The 27,241-nt window shown below is 44.1% G+C and overlaps 2 protein-coding genes across 2 annotated transcripts; one reads left to right on the top strand and one right to left on the bottom strand.

The window, feature by feature from the left end:
- Window positions 1-382: 382 nt before the first annotated feature.
- fbxl13 (F-box and leucine-rich repeat protein 13) lies at window positions 383-26,414 on the bottom strand (the record flags this gene model as incomplete). Its single annotated transcript, XM_079567573.1, has 17 exons — window positions 383-527; window positions 2,498-2,661; window positions 4,299-4,433; window positions 4,599-4,679; window positions 4,744-4,867; window positions 6,365-6,484; window positions 6,910-7,069; window positions 8,525-8,645; window positions 8,727-8,825; window positions 9,090-9,219; window positions 12,001-12,101; window positions 12,175-12,227; window positions 22,026-22,161; window positions 22,722-22,817; window positions 25,876-25,942; window positions 25,997-26,144; window positions 26,357-26,414. 17 exons carry the CDS (start codon window positions 26,412-26,414, stop codon window positions 383-385), a joined length of 1,938 nt encoding a protein of 645 aa, XP_079423699.1.
- On the top strand, window positions 9,132-18,415 carry LOC306971179 (leucine-rich repeat-containing protein 17-like). The gene is made up of 7 exons (XM_079567354.1): window positions 9,132-9,249; window positions 13,205-13,371; window positions 14,227-14,703; window positions 15,365-15,570; window positions 16,797-16,952; window positions 17,291-17,432; window positions 17,887-18,415. The coding sequence occupies exons 2-7, from the start codon at window positions 13,259-13,261 to the stop codon at window positions 18,167-18,169; spliced, it is 1,377 nt and encodes a 458-aa protein (XP_079423480.1). The 5' UTR covers window positions 9,132-9,249; window positions 13,205-13,258; the 3' UTR covers window positions 18,170-18,415.
- Window positions 26,415-27,241: the final 827 nt, after the last annotated feature.

Raw genomic sequence — 27,241 nt, 5'->3', positions numbered from 1 at the left:
AGTGTTGTATTGTCCTCTGTAAGTGTCATGTGCTCGCTGCTCTTCTCTGAGAGTGTTGTCTTGTCCTCTGTAAGTGTCATGTGCTCGCTGCTCTTCTCTGAGAGTGTTGTCTTGTCCTCTGTAAGTGTCATGTGCTCGCTGCTCTTCTCTGAGAGTGTTGTCTTGTCCTCTGTAAGTGTCATGTGCTCGCTGCTCTTCTCTGAGAGTGTTCTCCTGTCCTCTGTAAGTGTCATGTGCTCGCTGCTCTTCTCTGAGAGTGTTGTCTTGTCCTCAGTAAGTGTCATGTGCTCGCTGCTCTTCTTTGAGAGTGTTGTCTTGTCCTCTGTAAGTGTCATGTGCTCGCTGCTCTTCTCTGAGAGTGTTGTCTTGTCCTCTGTATGTGTCATGTGCTTGCTGCTCTTTTCCGTGGCGGGCTCTCGGTTTCCTCCCCCGTCCCCTCGCTCTGACTCCACACAGACCACGGCGGTGGATCGTCGCTGCTGTGCTCCCAGTGCTCCACGTTTGTCTGAAGCTTCAATGCTGCTGACCTGTGACCAACACATAACTCCTTTAGACTGTCCACTTCGGTCTAAGGCTGACCATATGCTGTCAACAAGATATTTTAAAAAGTAGGGGAAAAGTACTGCAATTCACAAACTATGCAAAAGGCCAAAATATGCATCCATCCATATATCCATCCATTTTCTTCAGCTTTATCCAAGGAAGTCTCAGCAGAGATGCCCAGACTTACCGATCCAGGCACACCTCCTCCAGCTGTTCTGAGGGGACCCCGAGGCGTCACCAGGCCAGATTGGATATAAAGTCCTCAGGCATGTCCTGGGTTATCCATGAGGCCTTGTCCCAATAGGACATGCCTGGAACAGGAGGCATACGGAACAGATGCCCTAGACACCTCAGCTGTCTCCTTTCGACGTGAAGGAGCAGCGATTCTACACCGAGCTCCTCCCGGGTAACTGAGCTCCTCACCTGATCTCAAAGGGTGCGCCCAGCCACCTTGAGTAGGAAGATAATTTCGTCCATTTAATCTGCGATCTTGTCCTTTTGGTCATAACCCAAATCTCATGACCATAGGTGAGGGTGGGAACTTAGATCAATCGGTAAATCGAGAGCTTTGCCCCCCCCCGACTCAGCTCCCTCTTCACCACAACAGTCCGATACAGCGACCGCATCACTGGAGATACTTGAACTCCTTCACTTGAGGCAAGGACTCTCCAACAACCTGAAGAGGGAGGGGAGCCACCTTTTTCCGGTGGAGAACCATGGCCTAGGATTTGGAGGTGCTGATCCTCATCCCGGTCGGTTCACATTCAGCTGCAAACTGCTCCAGAGCATGCTGAAGGTCCTGATTTGATGAAGCCAAGAGAACAACATTGTCTGCAAACAGCAGATGAGATCCCGAGGTTCTCAAACCGGACACCCTCCGGCCCCTGGCTGCGCCTAGAAATTCTGTCCATAAAGGTAATGAACAGAACCGGTGACAAAGGACAGCCCTGGCGGAGACCAACACGCACCGGGAACAGGTCTGACTTACTGCCCGCAACCAGCACTGTCCCCAACCGCCAGCCTGGGTGATGGCCGAGCCCCCCTCCGAGTCTCCAGCCTCTGCTTCCTCATCGGAAGACGTGACCGTGGGATTGAGGAGGTTTGCTAGAATATCTTCGAGGCCGACCGATAGTCCTCCTCCATGGCTTCTCCGAACTCCTCCCAGACCCGAGTTTTTGCCTCTGTGACCGCATGAGCTGCAACACGCTTGGCCTGCCGGTACCTCTCAGCTGCCTCCGGAGTCCCACAAGCCAACAAGGCCAGGTAGGACTCCTTCTTCAGCTTTACGGCATCCCTTACTTCCGGGCGCCACGGCCGGGTTCGGGGATTGCCATCGCGACAGACTGCATGGCCACAACTGTGAGTGGCCGCATTGACAATGGATGAGGAGAACAGGGTCCACTCGGACTACATGTGAGTGAAGCTCTTCCGGAGGTGGGAGTTGAAGACCCTACTGACAGAGGGATCCACCAGACGTTCCCAACAGACCCTCACAACACCTTTGGGCCTGCAAGGTATTTCCGGCTTCCTCTCCTGCCAGCGGATCCAGCTCACCACCAGGTGGTGATCTGTTGACAGCTCAGCCCCTCTCTTCACCCGAGTGTCCGAGACACGTGGCCAGAGATCAGATGACACAACTACAAAGTCGATAATTGACCTCCTGCCTAGGGTGTCCTGGTGCCACTATGGACACCCTTGTGCTCGAACATGTTGTTCAATATGGACAAACTGTAACTAGCACAGAAGTCCAATAACAGAACACCACTCGGGTTCAGATCAGGGAGGCCGTTCTTCCCAGTCACCCCCATCCAGGTCTCACTGTTGTTACCCACGTGGGCTGAACAGGACCCAGTTGAAACTGAAGGACCCTATTGGTTATGACCCAAGGCACACTCCAATGAAAAACAATGCTTTAGGAAAGGTAGCAACAATGGGCCTGAGGAGGGGTCTGTACCTGGAGATGCCCGAGCAGCAAGCCATGGAAATGGAGCAGAGCCGAGGACATATTCTTTCCAAGTGGCGCACGCTGCGATCAGTCAAACGCACGCAGCCGCTCACATCCAGCTCCCGGAGGTACGGAGCTCCACTGGTCAGGTAGTGGATGCCCGTATCTGTAATCTAAAGCTCAGAGATTTAGTTCAACCAGCAAGACGACAGATAACATGTGACTTTCATGGAGATCAAACCACTAGTCAGCGCTAAGTTAACGCTATTGGAGGGCTGGCAAGTTTATGTCCCTGCACTGTTTGAAGCACCGCTCACTTTATGTGTTTAACCTTTATGGGACAGTGACATATGGGGGTTAGAAGTTGAGGTCTGTTTTAACATTTTTCAAATTTTTTCAATATCATGCAGAAAATCAAAGTGAGTGAAGTTGCCGCCCCAGTTTCCGCAAAGTTATTTGGTTCCTTGCCCTTAAGTGGTAAAAAAAAATATTGTGAACAAAGTTGCCATATTTAGTTCAGTGCCCTTTAAGTGGTAAAAAAAAAAAACAGACAAGGGAGTGCTGGTATTCAGGAGGTGTTTTGTGATATTGATGTTTGAACGCTCACACCTGTCATAGGCAACTAAGGTTACAGTGTGTCATGTGACTGTGCTTCACGTGCAGTGGGAGGGATCAGTGACCTTTTAAAAAAAAAAAGAAAATCCTGTAAGTATGAATAATAGGTGCAACGGGCATGTCCTAATATGGACAAAACTAATTAACTGGCGTGGCGTATTTACATACATGAGCACCATGTATGTTCATTAACATGCACTGTCCCAACCAAATAAATAAATAAACACGGCAAATGATCAAATATGGTGCATGCCTTTTTCATGTTATAATTTCACTTATTTCACTACGTCCTCCAACACATATAACATCACTTAGCACAATTATTCACCAACATGAGTTTCATCAACTTGTACCATGAATTTAGTCAGACTTGGGTCTTTCTCAGACTTCAGAGAAAACAGGAAGTGTAGAGTGTGCAGTCTCTGCTGATTGGTCAAATGCCATAGTAATGAGGACTACATGCTTCTTTACCTTACTGATGTGCAGCAGGGAGGCCCTATCTAAAGTGTGCGGAAATTACCCAAAAAATGTGCCACTTGCCCTATAAAGGGTTAAGGTTGCCAGCCTAAAAAAGTGAATGCAGCACGAGGTTAAGTACATGATAATAACCAACTCTATATGTGACGTCACAAAGATAGACAAACTACACGTGTGTGTTCTGTATCACACACGTGTAGTTCACGTCATTTTGTTGTCACTTAGCAGGATCTTGTAATGATAACTTTCCGTGGTTTAGATCAGCTAAAAGCCTTCTTGGCCCTTTGTTTGGGTTGCATTTTCTTCCTAGTTTTCGTCACTATTTTGACGCTTTGTTCAAGAAGCTTTTAGTTTTAAGTAAAGCCGAACTGGAGAAAATGTGCTCGGTTCAGGTGGGGGTTAAGAGGTTAAACCAGTATTGTTCTTAACGCTCTTCAAAGTGCAGGAATCCATACATGTATACGGAAAGAGGTATGGTCAGTAAAGCTGAATATTTCTCCAAAGTATCTATGGCAACACGCCACAGTCATGTGACCCAACATGTCGCACGAGTTTGGAAATGCTCTGCTGTGTTGAACTTTAACTAAACTGCGCTGTGTTTGTTTATATCGTTTGTTGAGTCCAGTTTCATGAGTTTGCAGATTTGTTTGCAGGGGGAACGCTGGCTGGATGTGTGATGTGTTGATTTGGTCTCTAGTTTGTTGTGTGACTGACTTACCTTGCTACAAGCGGCCATCTTCAGAGCAGTGAGGCCCCTGCAGTAAAAGGAAAGGGCTCGGAGGGTGCGGTCAGTCAGAGCCACGCACTGAGATACATCAACGTCCTCCATATATTTGACATTTTTGCAGAAAATCTGGCATTAGACAGACACAATGGACTTCAAGACGGCATTCATTCATTATATCATGTGCTTATAATCATTTACAGTGACCAAGGAGGTTTCAAACTGCCCTTCTGGGAAATACGTTAATCCTAGGCTTATCCGTAATACTGAGTTATGTTTTTCATTAGTGCATACCTCAATGCCGAAGTCAGTGATGGAGACGCACTCTGCCAGGCCTATCTTTCTCAAGTGAAGCCTCTCCAGAGCAGCCAGGCCCTGTGAAGTGTGGATGAGTACAGAGCGAGCTGACGTCGCGTGATGGAACATGTGTGATGCTCACCTGGTCGTGGATGTGGCAGCCGCTGATGTCCAAAGAACAGATGGAGCTATCACAGAGGAACTCCAGGGCTTTGTCGCTCAGCCCGCCACAATAGCTCAGGTTCAGATGGCACAGTTTACTCAGCCTGGGCACGGAAACAAACACATCACGAATCTGACCTATGTGTAATCGAGAAAGTCCCTGGAGGGGAGCCTACTCTACATGTTTTGGGTGGCAGGGAAGCATCTGGGGCAAACCTACGCATGCAGACACGAGGAGAACATGTGTTAAAGAATTAACAATGGCGTTGGAGAGGATAGATGAAGAACAGGCAGCAGTCTGGATGTCTTATACAGGAGATGTTTATTCACCATCGGTGCAGGACCCGGAGACATGAACTCGAGACATTGCGCCAGTCGTACCATTCAAGTCTGTCTATGCCTCCACAGAAAAGGGATAAATACCCTCTCAGAGCGTCAGACTGATACACAAGCAAACATTCAGTGGCTGAGAGTCTGAGCACCACAGTCAAGGCTATGACAGAGATAGTACAGCTTGACCCAGTATGATAAATAGTGTTTTAATGTCATCTGTCTAACAACATGAAAGGCCTGTTCTGATTGGGCAGTTTATGTAACTCAGTACTCAATATGCCAGATTGAAGCAGTGCACGACAAAAACTAAATATCAGCGTGGGTTAAAATGACTTGAATCATTTTGAGCGGTTTTCAGTCATTTAGACTCACTTCCTGATTAGATCAAGTTTACGTTGCTTGTTTTAGGACATTTCTCGCTGGTTCTAAGGTAAAACTGCCAATGGGATAAGTGCAATTTTCTTTCCCCATTGGCAAATAAATCAACCTGAAATAAAGGCAAATGTATTGAAACGAGCCAAAAACATCTCAGAACAAGTGTAATAATAACTAAATCTTAACTAGTCAAAACAACTCAACTCACAACTCTTATTATGCTCAATTTGAGACATTTAAAGTAATCTAGATATACATTTTTTGGAGTGTGGGCTCATTTCAGTCCAGGCCCAGAGGTCACAATAAATCAGAGTCATCAGTGAGAATATTCATTTGATTTTTACCTTTATTTAACCAGGAAAGTCCCACTGAGATAAAAAAAAAAAAAAAAAAAAAAAAAATTCAGGGGAGTCCTGGCCCCAGAGTGGAACTTATTGTACATGTTCTATGTGGCAAAGACACTTGGTCGTCTCTGCGTATTAACTTTTATTCATTGGGATTTGAACCGCCAACCTGTCTGAGCCACTGTAGGGATCGTTATGACATAACCATTATTGTTTGTTGCAAACCCATCAAACAAAAAGGTGCGGAATAGGTCTCAGTCAAATCAATAATCAATACATTCATTTACACCAAACAGTAAAAATGCCGCCTTTAATGAGCACATTTCCTGTGAGCCTGGGTGAACATGGACATTGGAACAAATATAAAGGTTTTAGAGTGGAATGGGCAATCACACTATGGTAACGTCCTTTCTAGAGTTTAATAGAGATCAGAGCCCCTCTGTGTATCACTTCTGTCACTCTACCCCATCTGACTACAAACCACTGAGTGTGTAGTGAATGAATGAAGTGTCAAACTAATGCATTATTATTATTCATTAGCCTACATACCTTAGTGCAATCCTCTTCACAGCCAGGTCATTGATGCGACTGCAGTGACTGATATTCAGCTCTCGCAGTTTCCCTGCTGACCAGCCGTCTGTCAGGTGTTTGATTCCTACATTGCCCACGCTGCCCACAGGCACAGAGAGACACATGAGGTGGAACAGTCCCAGACCAATAGTGCAGCAGATAAAGTCAATTTTCACTACAACACTTCAGTTGGTGAAACAAGCATGTATAAACAAGTATATATGACTGCGTGTCCACTCAAGTCAACAAGGGTGAAAGGATTTGTGCTTAATAGGTTGTAGCGCAGACTATAAACAAAGATCACACAGGACTTAAATGGCTCTGGGTGAATGATCGGGCGAGGAGCAGGAGGAAAACTGATACATCAATGTGCACATCAGACAATTTTTTTTTCATCTTTTTTGTGGACACAGATTTTTTTGACAGAGAGGGTTTTAGTGAACACTTAGACCAAATGTCATGCTTGTTTCATAAACGGAAGTATTTTATATGCAGCACTACAAAGCTCAGTGACACGGACGCACTTGCTCATGGAGATGTCCAGGTATTGCAGGTGTTTGAGGGCCCCGATGGCTCTGAGGCTGGCGTTGTTGAGTCTGGTGCAGTGTGCGGCGTAGAGTCTGCGCAGGCCCAGGGAGCTGCTGCACACAGCCTTCCAGCTCACTTCGGTTAACAGGTTATTACCTACAACACAAGTCCACGAGCTTTGAAAGGCATCATCATCAGGAGCATGGGATCACCTTATGTACATTTCTCCTCCTTCTTTGTGTTTAGGTATGCCTAATACTCAGACCTTGTAATAGTTAGTCAGAACTCTGATCCAGACTTACTATGCTCTATGTTCTCCATGTGCACATGTGAAATAAATTACCACTCTTAATTCACTTTACAATAGTTAGTCTTAGGTCAATTCCATCGCCATTTGGGCCAGAATCATCCCCTCTGACAAATATGTAGAGTTTCTGACTGACCACTGTCTTCTATGGTACAAAAAGAAGAGCCGTGTTTTCCCAAACAAGATCATCTTCATGCATGACAACGCACCATGTCATACTGTAAAGAATACCTCTGCATCACTGGCTGCTATGGGCATAAAAGGAGAGAAACTCATGATGTGGACCCCCTCCTCCCCCGACTTCAACCCCATTGAGAACCTTTGGAGCCTCAACAAAAAAAACATCTATGAGGGTGGGAGGCAGTTTTCATCCAAACGGCAGCTCTGGGTGGTTATTCTGACATCCTGCAAAGAAATCCAAGCAGAAACTGTCCAAAAACTCACAAGTTTAATGGATTTAAGAATTTTGAAGCTGCTCAAAGAAGGGCTCCTATGTTAAAATATAACTTGACCTGTTCAGATGTTTTTGATTGAAATAACTTTTGATTTCTGTAAATATGACCTCCTAATGCTGCAAATTCAACAAATGACCATTTTCGGTTAATCACAATTCATTAAAATGTATTGAAACTGAAAATGAGTTGTACTATATTTATTTTTGAATAAATACTGTTATCACTGGGAGTTTTTTTCAATCACATTCATATTATCCTCTAACAGTTTATTTTGCTGACTGTCATTTGAGTTGATAATTTAGAAAATCTAAAAAAACATTTTGCATAATCATTTGGAATGCGGTGTAAGTGCACATGTAAAATGGGTTAAGTTAATAATTGCTCAGATTTTTCTTCTGTCAATCACCTCAGTAAGTTGTGATTGTTCATTTAGTCATTCATCTCCCTCTGCTATAGAGCCAAGGCTGCGCACAGCAAAACTGAAATGCAAGTAACTCAGAGGCATCATATTGTTTGTAATAAATCCACTCAGAGACCATCTGCTCTCTCTAACTGCACTATTCCGTGATAAAGCTCTGTCTTGGCAGAGGCCCATACTTAAATACTTCTCCAGTGCTTCTCAAACTGTTGTACTTACGGGAAGCTCTGGTACTGCTTCAAATAGTACTGCTCTGCAGCTCTAGCTTTTTCTGTGAAAGTTTTCTTATTCTTTTGGGTGAAAATAAAGAAATGGTTTAGTCCGTTTAGACCTGGTGGTATTGGTGAAAAGTGCTGCTTTAGTCTGATATGTGTGTGTCTTCTGTGTATCTCTGTATAAAGTCATAAGAAGTTCAACAACACTTGTCTTACCCTCGACACTGAGTGACCTCAGTTTGGCCACTTCAGCGATGGCTTTGAAAGCTCCATCGGAAAGATTGGGCGCATCCAACAAACTGATGGCAGACAGACAGTGACATCTGGCCAAAAGAGCCTGGGAACACAAGCCACAATTTTTTTCAAAACTGGGAATATTTAAAGTCGAATTGAGCAGAACTGATCACACCCAGCTTACCATGACACAGCTATCGGACAGTGTGGGCACGTCATTGATCTGCACTTCTCTCAGAGCAGGGCAGCCCGCGGAGATGTACCTGAACCCGGTTACTGTCATCTGAAAAGAGAGAAACCAAGGTGCACTGTGCAGTCTGGGTCTTGTGGCTTCATCGAGTATCTTAAAAGGCCCATCTGGAAGAGGAGTGCGCACATTCCTCGGGACACACGTGTGTTACTGTGTGTGCTGTGTGACGCTGCAGGCACATGGAGGAGGGGGCGGGCCCTTTATAACCCTGGCCCCTCCACTTGGCTGCTCAGAGTCCGGGGAGTCTTACATGGGGAAGGACTGTACATCTGATTCTGAAGCTGCTCCTAAACTGACCTGAGTGCAGCCCGACAAGTCGAGGTGGACCAGTCTGCGGCAGCCGTGTCCCGTCGTGAGGTACAGAAAGCCCTGGTCTGTAAATCTGCAGCAGTAAGCCAGACTCAGATACTGAAGATTGATGCAGTTTCTATAAAAAGAGAAAAGTATAGGTGAAACGGTAAGTTGTTTGAATTCTAATCTTTATTTATGATTTATGTCAGGAGTGTTGTTGGAGGATTGTTACAATAAAAGGGATGTGTCAGTTGCCTGTAATTTAAAATCACCTTCCTTAAGAGGGAATTAGGAGTTTGGAGTCTTTGAGTCAGAAAGATCGGAAAACACTGGTGGGCGGAGGATGAAAACATAACAGACGGCTTTGGTTAGATATTAAAGACAGATGCTGTAAATGTAAAAAAAAGTATTATTTTTATTTAATTTAATGGAATTGGTCTCAGACTGAATGTTTATGAATGGAATGGCTCTGCAGTTGTAGTAAAGGGTCTGAATACATATTGGTATTGGTTTTCATGTTGTAGAATGTGATGATGTCACACTCTCATGTCGGGGCAGGAGCCAGTATTAACTACATTACACTTTCAGTTTTATCTAAAAACAACAAAATCACTTTACCTCTATATAATATTATAGGCCTTTAGAATGCTGTTATGTCGCCTGAAATGCAGCAATACTTATACCTCATTTCAGTTCTATACTTTTTTCTTCTTTTTTTATGTATCTTGTAAAGATAATCAGTGTACAAAGTGGACTCACAGAAAATAAAAGAGACATTATAAAATAAATGGTTCATGAACATGAAACTGAATTGGCTGAGCTAGAAAAAAATACAGGTAGGATATTTCTATAATATAAGCCTTGGTGATCTTGGCAGAATAGAGACCCTTCTCCAGGCAACGCCGGGATAGAACGTCCCATAGAAGGTAGAAGGTAGGGCAGTCCCACAGTGCATGGAGAAGAGTCCAGTTTCTATGGAGTATAATATATCCTGTTCAGTACCTTGAATAGAATACCTCTGCCTTTAGCTTCAGTTTTAATTTTCCCGTTGTTATTTACGATTCTTTTCCATGTATCGCGATTCATTTCACAGTCGAGGTGTCTCTGCCATATTAATCTCAAACCATCATTTAGCCTCCCATCAGTTTCCACAGTAACTTATAACATAGAGAAGCATTTACAACATGGTGAGTGGAAAGAATTTCCTCAATAATATCTAACCCCTCTTTTTGTTTCCCAGCACAGCCTTTTGTCACACATCTTTATTTTGCATATATCTCCAAGCGTCCTTACCCGTTAGATTCAATCGGGTACACATGTCTTTGAATGATAGGTAAAGGTCATCTCCTAAAGTGTGGACACCTTCATTCACCATACTTCTGTAGAATGCCGGAGTATTGGGTTTGAACTATATTCTTTTGTCTTTTGTGAGAGCACCTGTAGTGGTGTTAATGGGGTTACCAAACTTTTCTCTAAATCATTTATGCACGTCGCCTTTCATATCCCTAAGTTTAGATCACTTGGACAATTCAAATGCCAGGTGATACAGTTCCATGCTTGGAAGCCCCAGTTCTGTATCTTTCTAAAGCTTATTCGAGGCTTTTTCCTTTCCCAGAGAAAGTCCTTCACCAGATCGTTGTATGTTTTAAAGAATGTCTTGGGAAATGGGATCGGAAGCATCATTAATATATCATTTATTTTAGGAATGATGCTCATTTTGACAGCGTTTATTTTTTCCCATAAAGTCCATTTTAAGAGCGTCCATCTTTCAAACAGTTGTCTGATTTTTTGCAGGGCTGGTGTTGTGTTTATTGTGACGAATTCATCCAGATCTGCCACTATTGAGATGCCATGATATGTCATACTGGTTTGTTCCTATATTTAAAGTTAAAGGAGATAACCATTTCCGGTGTACAGCTTGGAGATATAGGCAGCAGTACCCCGAAATCTTTGAGAATTTTTGTACAGTTTACATGAGTTGAGGAACTGAAGAGCTTGGGTCTTTCAAAAGTAACAATATGTCGTCTGCATATAAAAAAGGTTTTTGCTCCTCGTTACCTCCCCCAACTCCCTTTATATTACTGTTCCATCTTATAGCAATGACTAATGGCTCGAGTGCTATAAGAAAGAGCTATGGCGACAGAGGACAGCCTTTCTTTGTTGAGTGATGTAATGTAAAGAAAGGAGAAATCAGTCCATTTGTCAAAACTGAGGCTCTTGAACATCATATGCATCCAACTGCAAAACATTGGACTAAAACCAAACTTTTTGAGGGCGATAGGACAGATAATTCCACTCCACCCTGTCAAATGCCTTCTCCACATCTCGGGAGAGTGCAGTGACAGGGTGGGGTGATGATCTGTTAAGCCATATAAGATGTAACAACAGCTGGAAACTGTCTGTAGAGCTCCTTTTTTTTTCATAAATCCAACCTGATCTTTAAAAACAATGCTAGAGAGCACCAAGCACCTAATGATCTATTTCAACATGTATCAATTCTCTTTCAAAAAACATTTCTCGGCCATAGAAATGTATTGGTCTCTGCTCCATCTGAGATTATGACATCCAATTCTAGAACGTGACCATTGTTATGTTGATTTATTCACAATTACATAAACATTTCAAAAAGGTTGACAGTGTTAAAACATTAAACCAAGTTGTTTGGTTTATGACAACACCAGTTGTCTCAAAGGGCTGCACCAAATATTCAAGCAGTGAAACAATAACCATTGTGATGCTGTTTGTTTGTTTTGGTTATCCAATCAGAAAGCAGAAGGAGCTCCACACACTGGTGTAAAAGATCAACTTTACATTTGGTCATCTAAGTTGAAAATAACAATAGCTCATTATATTGAGGCATGACAAGGCGTCAGTCCAATGAAGTGAGAGGAAGTGAGGGCAGAAAGAGCGGCTGGACCTGAACACTTCTCGGAGAGCATGGTTTGTGATGTTGGTGGCGGAGAGGTTCAAGTAGAGCAGACTCGGGCAGCCTTTGGTCAGTTTCTGGACCATCACATCCTGTGGACAGAGGAAGATGAAGGCTACAAATTAGCAGACAGGTTTACAGTCACACAAAAAAATATATACTTACTGTGATGTTTGAGCACTCTGACAAGTTTAGCTCCTGGAGATTTCTGCATTCACCTAGACATAACACATACAGTGTTCATATTACAGTACCAGTGCAGCAGACCTAGCATTCATGACGTGCATGCTCTTATAGTCTGTGTACTCATTGAGGGGTGTAGAAACTGCGCAGTGTAAATAAATATGCCTTGCCTTGCATTGTTCAGAAGTACAGCGTTCTTTGATTGGACGGGGAAATTTGTAAAGATGTGCGTCAAATGATGTTAAACTAAAACGATCTCCAATGCGTTAAAATGGAGAGCAAAACCAAAGAGAACAAAAAGGAACACTAGCATTGGAATGGATTGGACCAATGATCAGCTCCAGGAGGATCAGGTCTGAAGTTAGCTGTGAGTACTGACAGTTAGAAGATGCCTGTGTGAAGCTTTTTGCAAGAAGCCCCCGCAAAGTCCCACTACAAAAAATACATGTGCTGAAGAGGATACAGTTTGCCAAAGAACACATCAACTGGTCCAAAGAGAAATGGAGGAACCTTGTCGTGGACTGATGAAAGCAAGATGATCTTTTGGTCAGATGACCCCAAACTCTGAAATCAAGCCACAGTACATTCTGAAGACAGTGAAGTGTGGTGGTGGCATGTTTCTCTTACTATGGCATGAATCAAAACAGTTGAAGAAGCTCAAGTCCCAGTGAAATGTGGACGTTTGTGCAGGAAGAACAATATTCTAAAAGAAATGTTCCTACAGCCTAGTGAAGGGGAGATGGAGTGGCTGAGGGGGCCACTGAGGCGGAGGTGGGATGTAGCTGTGTGGCGATGACGAGTATGAGGGGAAATGGGAAAAGAAGAGAGGTAGAAACATGTCGACTTTCATCACCAGTCAAACTACTCTGTCATAGCAAAATTAAAACAAAAACATATATCCAACATGCTCCAATCTCTTATATAACATCGCTCTCCTCACAGCGAAGAAACAACATCTGTGTTTTATCATGGATACCAAGTCGCACCTTTGACTTATGGTTTTTGCTTTCAGGGCTTTCATCTCCAAGTTCCAGACTTCATCGAGACCATCTGCTCAGGGTTAGACATGCGGCCGACCTGCTTCCTCCTACTCTGCTTGTTCCTGGTGCTACTCCGATCAGAGGCCAAAAAGCAGCACAAAGGCCGGGGCCTGAAGGGCGCGAGACACAAGCTCGCGAGGTACTGGTCCAGCATGTAGTTAGTGTATCCCTTAAGCAGCAGTCACGCTTCACAAGAACCTGACCAGCTGGGCATTGGTCCAAAATGACTCTGAATATAGTGTGTACCCCCAACCCCAAAGTAAGAAAGTCTTTCCTGAGTGAAGTTTGCATGTTCTCCTCGTGTCTGCGTAGGTTTCTCCCAGGTGCTCCGGTTTCCCCTACCACTAAAAACATGTACAATGCACCTTTAGGGCCAGAACTCCCCTGAAAGAGATTCATAATTTCAGTGGGACGCTCCACTTGGCACTGATAGTAGAGTGTGTTGTCTTGTGACCTCAGGGTCGTTCACCCTCCTTGCCTCCAGTGTCTGACACTGATGAGTGACTGAGAGCGTGAATGGGTGCATGTGCTTTGAGCTGCATTTAGGTAGAAAGTGCCATATAATGTGACCATTTACCATGTATTTTCCATTTTCTTGGTTAAATAAGTCCACACAATCCACTGCTGAGCCTGATCATGCAGGTTTGAGCGGAGATGAACAGACCAGAGTCCGCTCGGTGACTGAAGGAGAAAATCCCATTGAAAATGTCCATAGACTTTTTGAAAAATGAAAATATGAACAGTTAAAAGCACAACAGAGCTAACTACTGACCACAGATCAGACATTTTACGAAACTAAATACTAAATACTTCAAAATATGGCAAATAGCTTTTATAAAGTTGATAAAGATTTAGATGAATCTTCCATTTCAAATTGCCCCTGCATTGCTCGGCTTGTGGGCTAGTCACTGCTGCTAATCACTAGCATCAGAATTTGAGGCAACTTATTTGTCTGGAAGAAGCTACATTTTTGAACATGTGCCTTTTGTGCCAGGATAAGGGGGGCTGGACGTCACGGCCGGTCCGATTCTTCCAGACTAGTGGCTCCAAACTGCGCAGAGTCCACGGAGTCTGGAGACGTCTTCGTGGACTGTCAGGAGAGACATCTCAACACCATCCCCTCCTCACAGCTCTGGGCCAAAGAGCCTAAACATCTCCTCCTGGCACGCAACCGAATCAAAGTCCTTCGTAATGGCATCTTCACTGGGTATGGAGGTCTGACCAGCCTAGACCTGCAGCAGAACGAGATCTCCCTGGTGGAGGAGGGGGCCTTCCAGGGGCTGACCCAGCTCACCTCTCTACTGCTGCAGCACAACCGGCTGAGCACGCTGAGTGAGGAGACCATCATCCCCATGCCCAACCTGAGGTACATGCGCCTCTATGACAATCCCTGGAACTGCCAGTGCGCCATGGACAGTCTCGTGCGCACGCTGCAGGTGCCCAGCAACAGGAACCTGGGCAACCACGCCAGGTGAGTCCCAGACTTTTACCTAGCTGGAATAATGTGGCACATCAGGTGTGGATTATAGCCCTGCCTGTAAACTCAATTTTCACAGTATTAAGGACACGAGAATCCATCGAGTGCCCAACGATCTGATTAAAGCTGAACCAAAAGTGGTTTGGACAATTCATCGAATTAGCAATAGAAATTAATTAGACAGAACAATACTCTTCTTCTTTCAGATGTTAATGCTCCTCGATGTTTTTTTTAATGTGAACTAAATAAAACCCAATCATAAGTCAGACAAAAAGCAAAAAGATATTTTCCCACAATCGCGCAGACCGACATTGGTTTATTTCTGTCATGGGACTGCTGGTAGGGCTGGTGCCTGCTGTACCTGCTTTTGATACTTTCGTTTTTTCCAAAATGTTACCCAGCCCTAGCTGCTGGGGTTATGCAGTTGCTATAGAAACCAGTCATATGTTGATCTAGCAGGTTGTGACCGACGATGCCCACAGTCACGTTCTGTATACTGTAACTGGAGTGGTCAGTCCAAGTGGCCAATACCTTTCAGCTGCTTCGTCGATCACCCAAACCACTGTGCCACTAACATAGACAAAAGACTTGACTGTTGAGTGATCCTCCTTCACACGGACCTAAACTCACTGATGTCTGTCCCTATGCCCTACAGGTGTGAAGAACCCATTTGGCTCAAAGGTAAGAAGTTGAAGCAGCTGAATGCAGAGCATCTGTGTAAAGAGCTGCCCCCTAATGACCAAGGCGCACGCCCGTCCGCCTCCCCACTGGAGCCCAGCGGCATCCGCACCAAGCCAGAGGCCACCGCAGTGTGCCACACCTACCTCTTCCCTCATGTTCGCATGGACTGCAGAAACAGAGGTAATGCCTTCACTACAGCCACGGGTTTGAATCCCTGTCAGGTCAGAGCTCAATACGTGTTTCAATGATGTCACATCATTCCATTTTGAAGACTGAGGTGGAATGATACTGTACTACAACACAGTAGTATTGTAGTATATGTAATCCTCAGACTAAATGAACACATCCAAGAGGGAGCAGAACCTCTTTCTCTGTGAATGTTACAGTTTGTCATGAGCCTCAGTGAGTCAGTGTTTAAACTGCTTTCTACCATGGTTAGCATTTAGCCTTAACAAAATAAACACATTTAAATAATAAACACACAAGCATGTTGTATTCAAGGCTCGATGTTTTGAGTGTGGTTCAGTTCAGGGCTTTCGTGTGTTGTTCTCTTGGGAGGGTCACAGTGGGGTGGGCTTTTTAAGAGAAGCCTTTCCAGGGCAACTGATCTCCCTGAGAGGGGGCATAAACTGGCCTGCGCTCGCCTCTTTAGCCTGTGATTAACCCCTGTGGTTATTTCCTGTGGGGTTTATAACGATCACCCACAGATCCTGAAGACCTACAGAAAAACATCTGAACCCAAACTGAGGCTCAACATGCTCGAAAGAGCGGATCAAAGCTTTCAAGATCATCTGAATCAGTGAATTGATGATGAAGACAACATTTAAAAGATAGTTTTCTATATCATTAAAAAAAGAAATAACTAATGTCCACAAATGTTGTTGGTGTCAGTAACTCTCCAGGTTTAAGTATCAGCTCTGCTCATCTGCGTGTGTATAAAGTCCTCCTCGGTCATGTGTGTGTCTTCACACTTATTAATATATTCTTATGCAACAGACCAATGGGGGAAATATGTGGAAAACACTTTTTTAAATAGACCATCATTTACATAGACACAAAGTTGAAACCACATGGAACTTGAGCATGTGTTTTCAATCACTGATCTATAAATCGTTTCACTACTTCAAAATATTTTTGACTGTAGCAATTTTGTCTGTTGCATCTATAAACTCTCCCACTTTTACAGCGCTCCCATTGGACATCTGTCATTGTTAAACATAGTTCTCTCACAGTTACATTTACTCAAGTACATGTATGTCTTGGAGTAGTTTTTTACACAGTACTTTTTACTTCTATTGTTTTGAAGAAAGTGACATATGAAAATGAAGCAAAGCTTATCTGAAGAATGACTTGTTTTGTCTTATACCCAGAAATGTTATTTATATATTTTTTGACTTTGTCTCCAGGCCTGACGGAGGTGCCCACCAATATCCCAGATGACATTGTTCACTTGGACCTGTCCCACAATTCCATCCGTCACCTCAAAGCCAAAGAGTTTCAAGGTGCAAGAAGCCTCAAGACTCTGAACCTGAGCAGCAACAACATGGAGCATCTGGACACAGGTACTTTTTCTACGGCGGTAAATGAATGAGTCACGTTTTACTGTAACATTCCCTCTGAGGAGGAGCTGACCGCTGATAGCTGATGCAAAACATGTGGACAAGCGTTTCAAACATGTTACGCAACCACCAACTTCTGTTTCCAATTTATTCCAGACAGCGGGCATTTGGCCATTCTGTATACAGCATTAGTTTTATTTACACTGGGGTGCAAGTTGATAAATGACAGTGTTGAAATAATGAAGACACCAGAGGCTACTTATGGGAGACTGTCTGGACCATGTGATATAATTCCAAATACAGTGACTGCACACTAACATTGTTTGTCCTATTCCTCTCAGCCTCCATGACGGGTTTACTGCACTTGCGTGAGTTGGACCTTTCCAACAACCTCCTACACTTTGTCCAGTACGGGGTTCTGGAAGACCTGTACTTTTTGTCCCAACTGAAGCTGGGAGGAAACCCCTGGGTGTGTGACTATAGGTAGGTCACACTCACCGTATACTTTAGCATGTTAATTAAGAAATCTATGGAAAATTCCCTTTGGCTTTGGTAACTTTCTTGGCAGAAGGAAACATATTCCCACTATTTTTATCAGTCACATGACAAAAACACTACCCACCGCACTATAGGGTGTAAACAAATGTAACTACTTCAGCGAGTCCGATGCCTAAAAATGAGAATGATTGGCGACTAGCTTACATGTCTAACATAATGCAATGTAGAAACGATTGCAACATGAGACTAGTTTAAGTTCGAAGTTGTTTCTAGAATGTGTCAAACATCCAAAACTCCTCATGATTGTGATTGACACTACTATTTCTGAATACATGTTGAGAAAAAAAGCTGTGAAGAAATAATTGTACTATAGAGGACTTCTCCACAAAAAAGCATTTCTCCACTATGAGAATAATGAAGTAATTTTCCCCCTGTGCAGTATCCACTACATGGTGTACTGGCTGCGTCTGCACCCGGGCGTGAGGTACTCTGGCCTCCTGTGCCGCTCCCCTCCTGAGTACATGGGGGACAAAGTGGAGGAGTACGTCAACAACTACAACAGAGGCTGTCCCAAAGAGCGCCCATACAACCGGCCACACTCCGACCAGACTAACCCCGAGCTGTGGAACACCCCTCAGGAGGCGCTGGGAGAGCTGGAGGAGGAGCTGGAGCCCAGTCACCTGAGGGCGCCACAGAAATACGAGATCTTCAGACTGTCCTGAGAAGTGCTGACCTACACTCCCTAATGTCCCACTTTCATTTCAGCTATTGATAAGATGTCTGTATCAGATGGATTGTTTATATTTTCATTCATCAAAAATATAAAATACCACTAAACCTGCCTCATGGTCACTACTAAGGGTTTACAATCACCACCACGCTCGGGACAGGTTTACACGGCGCACAACTAGCAGGATTAGGAGCCATGTGCTATTCTAGGACCATCTGCTACCCTGGGTCAAAGCGAGCCAGGCACACGTCAACAAACTGCTGATTTGCCAGAAGAGAGACAAGACAGCCCTCTGAAACAGGCAGAGATGCAGAGGGCACCTGGGGAACGCCCACAAGAAGAGCTGCTCTGTTGGTCGTCTACTGCTCCAAAACGACTTTAAAAAATGCACAATTATTGTATTATGTATTTTCTACCAAATAAAGAAACAGAAACACACAGACGAACAACAAGGTTTAACAGCCCGAACTAGCACATAAGTAACAGAGAATACTAGCCACAATGCTAATGTTAATGCTACCTGTTGGCTCCAACTGGGGTTGATGTTCAGGGTGACAACATAGAAATCATAAAGATGTCTTTAGCCTCTGAGCCGACTCCTACAAATATGCACATTTTGTTTGCCATCGAATGCCAGACCTGTTCAAATTGAACCTTCCATCCCCATACAAATGAATAGGGAAGCCAGGCGCAATACTAAAGCATGGTGAGGTATGTTATGTCCGTTTCATGGCATATTAATATCATTTTTGTGGTTTCTTTATCATTAACATCTTACAAGATTAAGTGGCCATTGGATGTGACTCTGAGCCCACAAAAAATAAAAAAAACTTAAAGGTGAACTATGAGCCTTTTTGTGTAAAAGTTGATATTGATATGTATTTCATAAGCACTGACAGCCTCTGATTATCTCTCTGCCCAATACAACTTTATCTGTGTTTTCAACGTGAGAACATCAGCCATGTCAAAAAATAAGTCCGTAGCCGAGCTGCTAACCGCTCGGCCGGAGCTAACTAGCTCCTTAGCAGCGCATAGATCTGGTGAAAACAAGTATTATGCAATAATAACATAAATACAGCCGGTAACAAGCTAACGGGGCTAACCTGGAAGAACCATTGTCCACTGGCACAAATAATAGTCCTTTATTCGGACATATGGGCTGGATATGTGCTTAAATACTAGGGAGATCCTTGTGCAGATCGCGTGTATAGCTATAGTTGAAGATCATTCATCATCACATCATCACATTCTTCCCTCTCAGCTGAACTTCATTCACATTGTCACCTTCTTTCACTCGCACACACAGACGTTTTTGTTCGCTCTGCTCGCTATCATCTTCTTCTAAATCTTCATAAACACCATCCGCTCGTTCAACTAGCAACAACAATTCCTCCTTTCGTTTCCCCACACTCGAAATACCCTTTCTCTTCAACCTTTCACGCAATTCAGGCACTGTCAGTCGCTTGTAAGCCATATTCGCCATTACATTAAATCAACCGGAAGTGAAATAGGCAACGACAGATGTTTTTTTTATCGCTCCCCCCGCCCATCGGGTGGAATTTTGGGAGAGCAGAACGCCCGAATTATTTGTTAGGTTTTCACTGCTGATTGAACCATATCCATGGTTACATGTACAGTCAGGTCTTGAACTTCCTGTGATTGTACAGTCCAGAAAAGGCTGAATTTGGAGGCAAAAACGTCCAAATAAAAACATCTTTCGGTGACAGAGGGTTAGTATAAATATGTACGATAAATATGTACTGTATGAGTCTAAAACTGTGGCTTTTGTGAATAAAGGGGAAATTTGGAAAATTGACGAATTTCAGGAGAATCCAACATTCAAGAGAGTCCAACATGCTTGAACTCGGGCTATTTTCACATAAGACGGGTGGGCCACTTACAAGCCACTTACAAGCCACTTACAAGCCAATTTGTCGGATTGGGTCCGTTCAATCCGACAAAGTCTGTGAAAGATATGAGGCTTTGAAATTAGGTGAAAATGGCCTCCCAGTTCCGGGCTTGTCATGTCCACGCCCAATAATATTTGAAGAATTTTAATGATGATTTTGAAAGCCACATGAGTTTGGGACTCCAAAATTGGAGGCTTTCCAATAAAAACTCGGGGATCAGAGGTCAGAAGTTCACGAAGTATGATTTTGAAGGTTTGAGGTTCAGGCCAAGATGGCCGACTTCCTGTAGCATTTAGGGCGGAGTCATAATATAATTTTTGACATATCTTGATGTGGTCTATGTCCCTGGCCAACGTCAATTTTATACGATGATTTTTTTTGCGACCGGGCTCTCATTGACTCAATGTAAACTGCCTGTTTGAGGGAGCGCCACTGAGCCATATTTTAATATTTTGTCTCGCGGACCCCAACCAAAATTAGAGCTTGCGGAGCACTATTTCCTGATCCCTGTTACTTGCGCATCGGTTCATGTTTGCTACATGAATTCTTGCGTTTTCGTGGCCGTTTTCGTGGCCGTTGCTCGGGCCTAATAATAAACAAAACACAATATACAAACAGCAAAGCACTAACAGTTCAGATTTTGCCCATGATATGTGCTAGACAGTGTTAAAAGCTTTTGCATAGAAGTGTGTCTTAAGCAAGGATTTAAAAGGGTCAAGTGTGCAGCTCTGATGTGGAGAGGCAGGTCATTCCACAGTTTTGGTGCTGCAACAGAGAAAGCCCTGTCCCCTTTGGTCACATACTTGGAGCGAGGAACCTCCAAAAGCTGCTGATCAGCAGATCTCAGAGCCAACACAGGGTGTGACGTACAAGAAGCTCAGACAAATACAGAGGAGCAGCACCATAGAGACATTTAAAAACAACAACAACAAGTAGCTTGATTTGACAACATGATTTATATGTTTCTCAAATTTAAATTCATTGTCTGCAAACACACCGAGATTCCTTGCAAAAGGGTGACAGAAGGAGTTTAAGCACATCTGTTTCATTTCAAATCCATTGTGGTGGTTTATAGGGCCAAAAACATAAGAATTGAGCCAAGTCCTAATATTTATGAACCATAAATCCTAAAGAACCTGAAATAAAATTGATCCTGAAGCATCATAGGAGCCACCAAGATGGAAAGTAAAGGTGCTCAACTCAGAGGACAATTTTATATGTTGATTTGTATCTTAAGTAAAATCTCCAAAGGTCCGTACATTCAATAGTGATTTCTAACTAGACTTTGACATCACCTACATGTGGTTGATGGTTGACAACAGCTGAAAACATCTGGATCGTTCATAATTTGCAATGTTTGAAGCTAATGCTAGCAGCTGAAGGACTGAAATGTTGCCCGGACGAGGCGACTTGCTAACTGTCCGCATACATTAGGATCGAACGCCGCTTCTCCTTTTTATTTCAATGGGTGCTGCTGTTCCCCACTGCACCCAAGATGCATAGCTTGGGGTCTACTGGCAGGGTTTGAGCTAAGATTAGGAGGAGGAGCACACAACAAGTGTTGGGTTCTGTGGTATTGCTGCCATCAGTGAGTGAGTATGCAGGAGCAGTGGCACTTGTCTCAGTCTAGAAGTACTGCTGTTTCCCCAAACTCAGGTGAGCAGGGAAGTTCCGGGAATACAGGCACATACACCTTGGACTGCTGGTTTCTCACTTGACATAAATTCATCAACCCCATAGTTTGTCCTCAGTGTTCACCTCAGGACTAGCAGAACTAGCTTCCATGGCTTTATTTCTTTTTTTCTAGTTGTTATGATTGTGTATCTATCTCTCAGCACTATGGAGCACTACTTGTACGGAGTAGAGTATATGGGCACTGCCTGTAAACCGTGGCCAGTTGAGCTGTTCTACATGGAAATGAGGCTTCTGGACACTTACTGACACACTTGATGCTGGGCCAGTCGAGGAAGGTGCAGCTGCGCAGGTTGAGATGAACAATGAATGGACGATACATCTGCAGGATCTGCCTCACCTCGCTGTCTGTTATCCACTTCTTCTCACGGGAGAAATTGATCTAATCAAAAATAACATAAAATCTCTTCTCAGTTCACAACAGTACAATAAATGGGCGGCACGGTGGCGCAGCGGTTAATGCTTGTGCTTCACAGCTAGAAGGTCCAGGGTTCGATTCCCACCTGGGCGGGGGCTTTCTGTGTGGAGCATGTTCTCCCCGTGTCTGGGTAGGTTTCCCCTACCACTAAAAACATGTACAATAGGTGTTTCTGACCACCAGCCTGGCTCCACATCATGGAGATGGGTCACCTTGGCAGGTCACTGCTCCTACAGGTCGTCCAACGACATTGGGGATGAGTTATACAAATTTCTAAGTATAACTTAACTTAACTTAAATACAATATAGCACAAACAGTACACATACATCATCCCGATTTACAAGGGTCAAAGGGTGCACTACAACCTCATTTATAGAGGTTTGCTTTCTCGGTTTTAGTTGCATCACAGCATATTTCAAGGAAGATGATCACTTTTTACACCCTCTGAAACTGATGCACACTGTGGGTGCAATAAGACATAATGCTAAGATTGCTATACTAACAAGTACTTGCTGTTACTGACCTGACTCCACAGTGCACTGGACTGAATGAGATCTCTCCAGGAGCCGCACACCTCAGCACAGTTCAGCCAGTCTCGTAGACGCAGAAAAAGAAAGATCTGGGAAAATTCACATCAATTCAATGAATAAGTCAACATGAATCTGAAACGGTATTCTGTTCAAGTTGAACTGCACAATTAATGCATCCAATCACCTTTACCATTTACCTGGGCAAGTTAAAGAACAATTAGAAATGCGACATTAAGGCAACAAAAAAGTTCCAAAAAACAACAAAAAAGCAACAAAAAAAGCGACAAAAAGCACAACAAAAATTTGTCACATTTGGTGTGACAAAAAAGGTGACAAAGAGTTAGATCAACTTTGTAGGTCTTTGCTTTCAAATGAGGCATTAAACTGGCCTAAAAGCTGTAAGAGCCAGTCCAGAAGAATGTGGTTGGTCAAGGTGGGGTTTTAGAGGTAAATAAAGGTCGGTCAATTTGTCTTCTAATTAAAAATACTATCATTTAGGCCAGTGACTCTCAACTGGTGAGCCAGGACCTAAAAGTGGGTTAACATGACCTATTTCAGGGAACCTTTGTTCCAGATCTACTGCTTGTTCAAAATGCAATTATTTATGTATATGACAAATTATATTTTTATTTGGGTCACGGCTTGTCATCCAAGGGTAAGGGTGGGTCCCGAAGCCACCCCACTGGAGAACCACTGATTTATGTTGTATGTAATTTCAGTGTTTTTTTCTGATTTAGACATGGTTTACACCCCGTTTAGATAGAATTATGTCAGAGTTATGTTTGAGACCACTGGGATGTTGGTGGGACCCACCACCATCCCACCACCTGAGTTTGTAATATATCAAGTGATATGGATAACAAGTGAAAGAAACATTAAGTTTTTTTTTATGTTTCTGTAGGATAAATGTTTTGAATATATAGAAATGTTTAGAAATAAAGAAATGTCACCTGGGAATTGCTCGCAACCCACTGAAGATGGTTCCGTGACCCACCGGTTGAGAACCACTGTTTTTTAGATCCCATTTAGTTCTGCTTAGATCTATTGGTCAAATGTACGATCTATATCAAAATCAGATTCAGAACAGAACATTTATTGCCATTGTTTTAGAACAGGTTCACGAACTTGGAATTTTTCTCGGTACAATCGTGCAACATAAAACATAACACAGAATTTAGATAAAAAAATAAGCTAACTTCAAATTATTATGCAAATAATATTTTTCTCCGTTTGGATGTGAACTGCCTCCCACCCTCATAGATGTTTTGCTTGAGCGGCACGGTAGGGCAGCGGTTAGTGCTCTCGCTTCACAGCTAGAAGAGGTGCTCGGTGGAAGAGCTAGGTGGTGGTCAGAGGGACCGCTGGCGCTTCTGTCAGTCTCCCCAGGGGAAACTGAAGCTACAAACGTAGTTTACCACCACCGAGTATGGAGTGAATGCACAATTGTCTCATGTGAAGCGCTTTGTGACCATGTCTGTGAAAGGTGCTATATAAATAAAGATCTTCTTCTTCTTGAGATCAGGGTAGGATGGGGTCCACATCATTAGTCTCTCCTTTAATGCCCATAGTAGCCAATGATGCAGAGGTATTCTTTACAGCATGACATGGTGCGTTGTCATGCATAAAGATGATATTGTTTGGGAAAGCACGGCTTTTCTTTTTGTACCATGGAAGAAAGTGGTCAGTCAGAAACTCCACATATTTCAGATGGTCATTTCCACACCTCCAACCCGTGATTCTGTCCCAAAACAGGACTCCGCCCCCTCCTTACTGACATCACAGCCTTGTTGGGACACGGTGGCCATTCACCAACTATCCACTACTCCATCCATCTGAACATCCAGGGTTACACGGCCTCATCAGTGAACAAGACTGTTTGAAAATGAGTCTTCATGTATTTCTGAGCCACTGCAGCCGTTTCTGTTCATGAGCTTCAATAAACAGTTTAGGGGAGGCCGGATAGAAAGTTTATGCACAACTGCAGCCTCTGGAGGGTCCTACACCTTGATGTTCAGAAGACTCCAGAGGCACCAGCAGCTTCAAATACCTGTTTGCTGCTTTGTAGCAGCTGTTCTCTTAATCTGATGTATTTGTCTGACTGAAACCGTCCTCATTGTGCACAAACCCGTGTGTGCTCTGAATCAGCCACAAATCGCTTAACAGCACGATGATTACACTTAATCTTTCATGAAATATCAAAATTTTTATACCTAGTCCACGGCATTCAACTATTTCACGCTTTTCATCAGCAGAAAGCCCTTAACTGGGCTTAACCTGAAAACTAATCATCACAGCTGTCTGAGATTGATGTCAGTGATTCAAAGAGCCCTGAGACACAATTACCATCCGTGAGTTTCATAAATGTTCACCTTTCTGACGCTGAAATACAATTTGCATAATAATTTGGAAACCAGTGTATAAGACTGTGAGGACATAAAATATATATAATGACAACAACAACGATTTGACATAGAACAACAGCGGAATTGTATTCACAGATGTGCAAGTGTATTAAGTGTTAGCAGCGGATCTAACTGTAGATATATCACATAGTGCAATAGAGGAGTGCATATGGCTGGAACAAGTTATTTCGTTCATGAGTCTGACATAGAGTTATTCATGAGTCTGGTGGCAGAGGGGAAAAACTGTTCATGTGGCAGGAAGTATGGGTCTGAATGGACCGTAGCCACCTGCCTGAGGGGAGAGGGGTGAATAGTCCATGTCCAGGATGAGAAGGCCCACACACCTCTGGGTCCTGGAGGTGAACAGGACTTGGAGAGATGGGAGCTCGCAGCCAATCACATTCTCAGCAGCAGCACGCACAAGGCGCTGCAGTCGGTGCTTGTCCCGGTCTGTAGCGCCGGGGTACCACACAGTGATGGAGGTGAGGATGGACCACACGGTGATGGAGGAGGTGAGGATGGACCACACGGTGATGGAGGAGGTGAGGATGGACCACACGGTGATGGAGGAGGTGAGGATGGACCACACGGTGATGGAGGAGGTGAAGATGGACCACACGGTTATGGAGGAGGTGAGGATTGACCACACGGTGATGGAGGAGGTGAGGATGGACCACACGGTGATGGAGGAGGTGAGGATCATGGACCACATGGTGATGGAGGAGGTGAGGATCATGGACCATACGGTGATGGAGGAGGTGAGGATCATGGACCACACGCTGATGGAGGAGGTGAGGATCATGGACCACACGCTGATGGAGGAGGTGAGGATGGACCACACGCTGATGGAGGAGGAGAGGATGGACCACACGCTGATGGATGAGGCTGAACTTTCCTCAGCTGCTGCAGGAATCCTCTGCTGGGCCTTCTTGATGAGGAAGCTGATGGTTGTCTCCCATTTGAGGTCCTGGGTGATGGTGGTGTCCAGGAAACAGAAGGAGTCCACGATGGAGACTGGGGTGGGAGAGTCTGTCAGGTTTATTTGTCATTGTACAATTGCACAACGAAATTGCGTTCAGATGTTAATCCTGAACCGCTGTGGGCCAACTTGAGCAGCATGTTTTTGGAGGTCGGAGAAACTGGAGTACTACCTTCAGTGTGCCTCTAATCCTCTGATACGGTCACTGATTCAGAGCGTGGTGTCCTGCACTGGTCAGCTTCTTTACTTCCTGCTTCCTCTTCCTCCTGCGCAGCTCCCTCTGTGTCACAACAGTCTTTCGCCATCTTCTGGGGAGAGCATGGCAGACGAATATAATCCGTCTTATTCTCCAGTGAACGAACATTAGTCAGAACAATAGTAGTGATCGAAAATTACAATGAAGACAAGACTCCGGATGCTTGAGTGTCATGTCGCGCCAGTGCTGAAGTACGGATGTGAGAGTTGGACTATCTCAAATCCAATGGAAAATCGAATACAAGCATAAAAAATGTGGTTTCTCTGCCGCATGATGAGACTCCAATGGACAAGCCACACAACCAATGATACAGTATTACAGAGAAAAAACTCCTGAAGCAGATTCAGGAACAACAGCTGGGTGGCACGGTAGCACAGTGGTTAGCGCTCTTGCTTCACAGCTAGAAGGTCCTGGGTTCCATTCCCACATGGACGGAGCCTTTCTGTGCGGAGTTTGCATATCCTGTCTCTGCGTAGGTTTCCTCCGGGTTCTCAAGTTTCCCCTACCACAAAAAACATGTACAATAGGCCAGGATGAATGAGACATAAAAAACAACTAAGCTTTCTGGGACACTGGATATGGAAAGAAGGGTTGGTTTTCCTCACAGGGAATAGAATAGAATTGTATTGTCTACCAAGGTAGAAATTAACCTTTGGCTCACCGTCAGAGGGTGAGCGGAGTCAGAGGCAATAGCTGGAGCTTTAGTCAGTGTCCTCTCCTTGTACAGCTCAGGTCTCCCCACAACCTTAGAACCCATCGACACCACCCTGTTTGGTTTGTTTTTTGTTCTGCAGGTCATGTGATTGTACCATGCAGTGAGGTGGAATGTCAGAACACTGGTGTAGCGGCCAGGAATTGCCCTATGCAAAGGTCCGC

The sequence above is a fragment of the Gobius niger genome (genome assembly GCF_951799975.1).
Source record: "Gobius niger genome assembly, chromosome: 12".
NCBI classification, from domain to species: domain Eukaryota; kingdom Metazoa; phylum Chordata; class Actinopteri; order Gobiiformes; family Gobiidae; genus Gobius; species Gobius niger.
The sequence above is the reverse complement of the archived record's forward strand: the minus strand, read 5'-3'. Positions and strand labels throughout refer to the sequence as shown.

Excerpts from the sequence above, each read along its gene's own strand:
- LOC306971179 (XM_079567354.1), top strand. The coding sequence starts at position 13,259 with ATGCGGCCGACCTGCTTCCTCCTACTCTGCTTGTTCCTGGTGCTACTC. Across the intron at positions 15,571-16,796 it reads CATGGACTGCAGAAACAGAG|GCCTGACGGAGGTGCCCACC; the intron begins GTAATGCCTTCA and ends CTTTGTCTCCAG. Across the intron at positions 17,433-17,886 it reads CCCTGGGTGTGTGACTATAG|TATCCACTACATGGTGTACT; the intron begins GTAGGTCACACT and ends CCCCCTGTGCAG.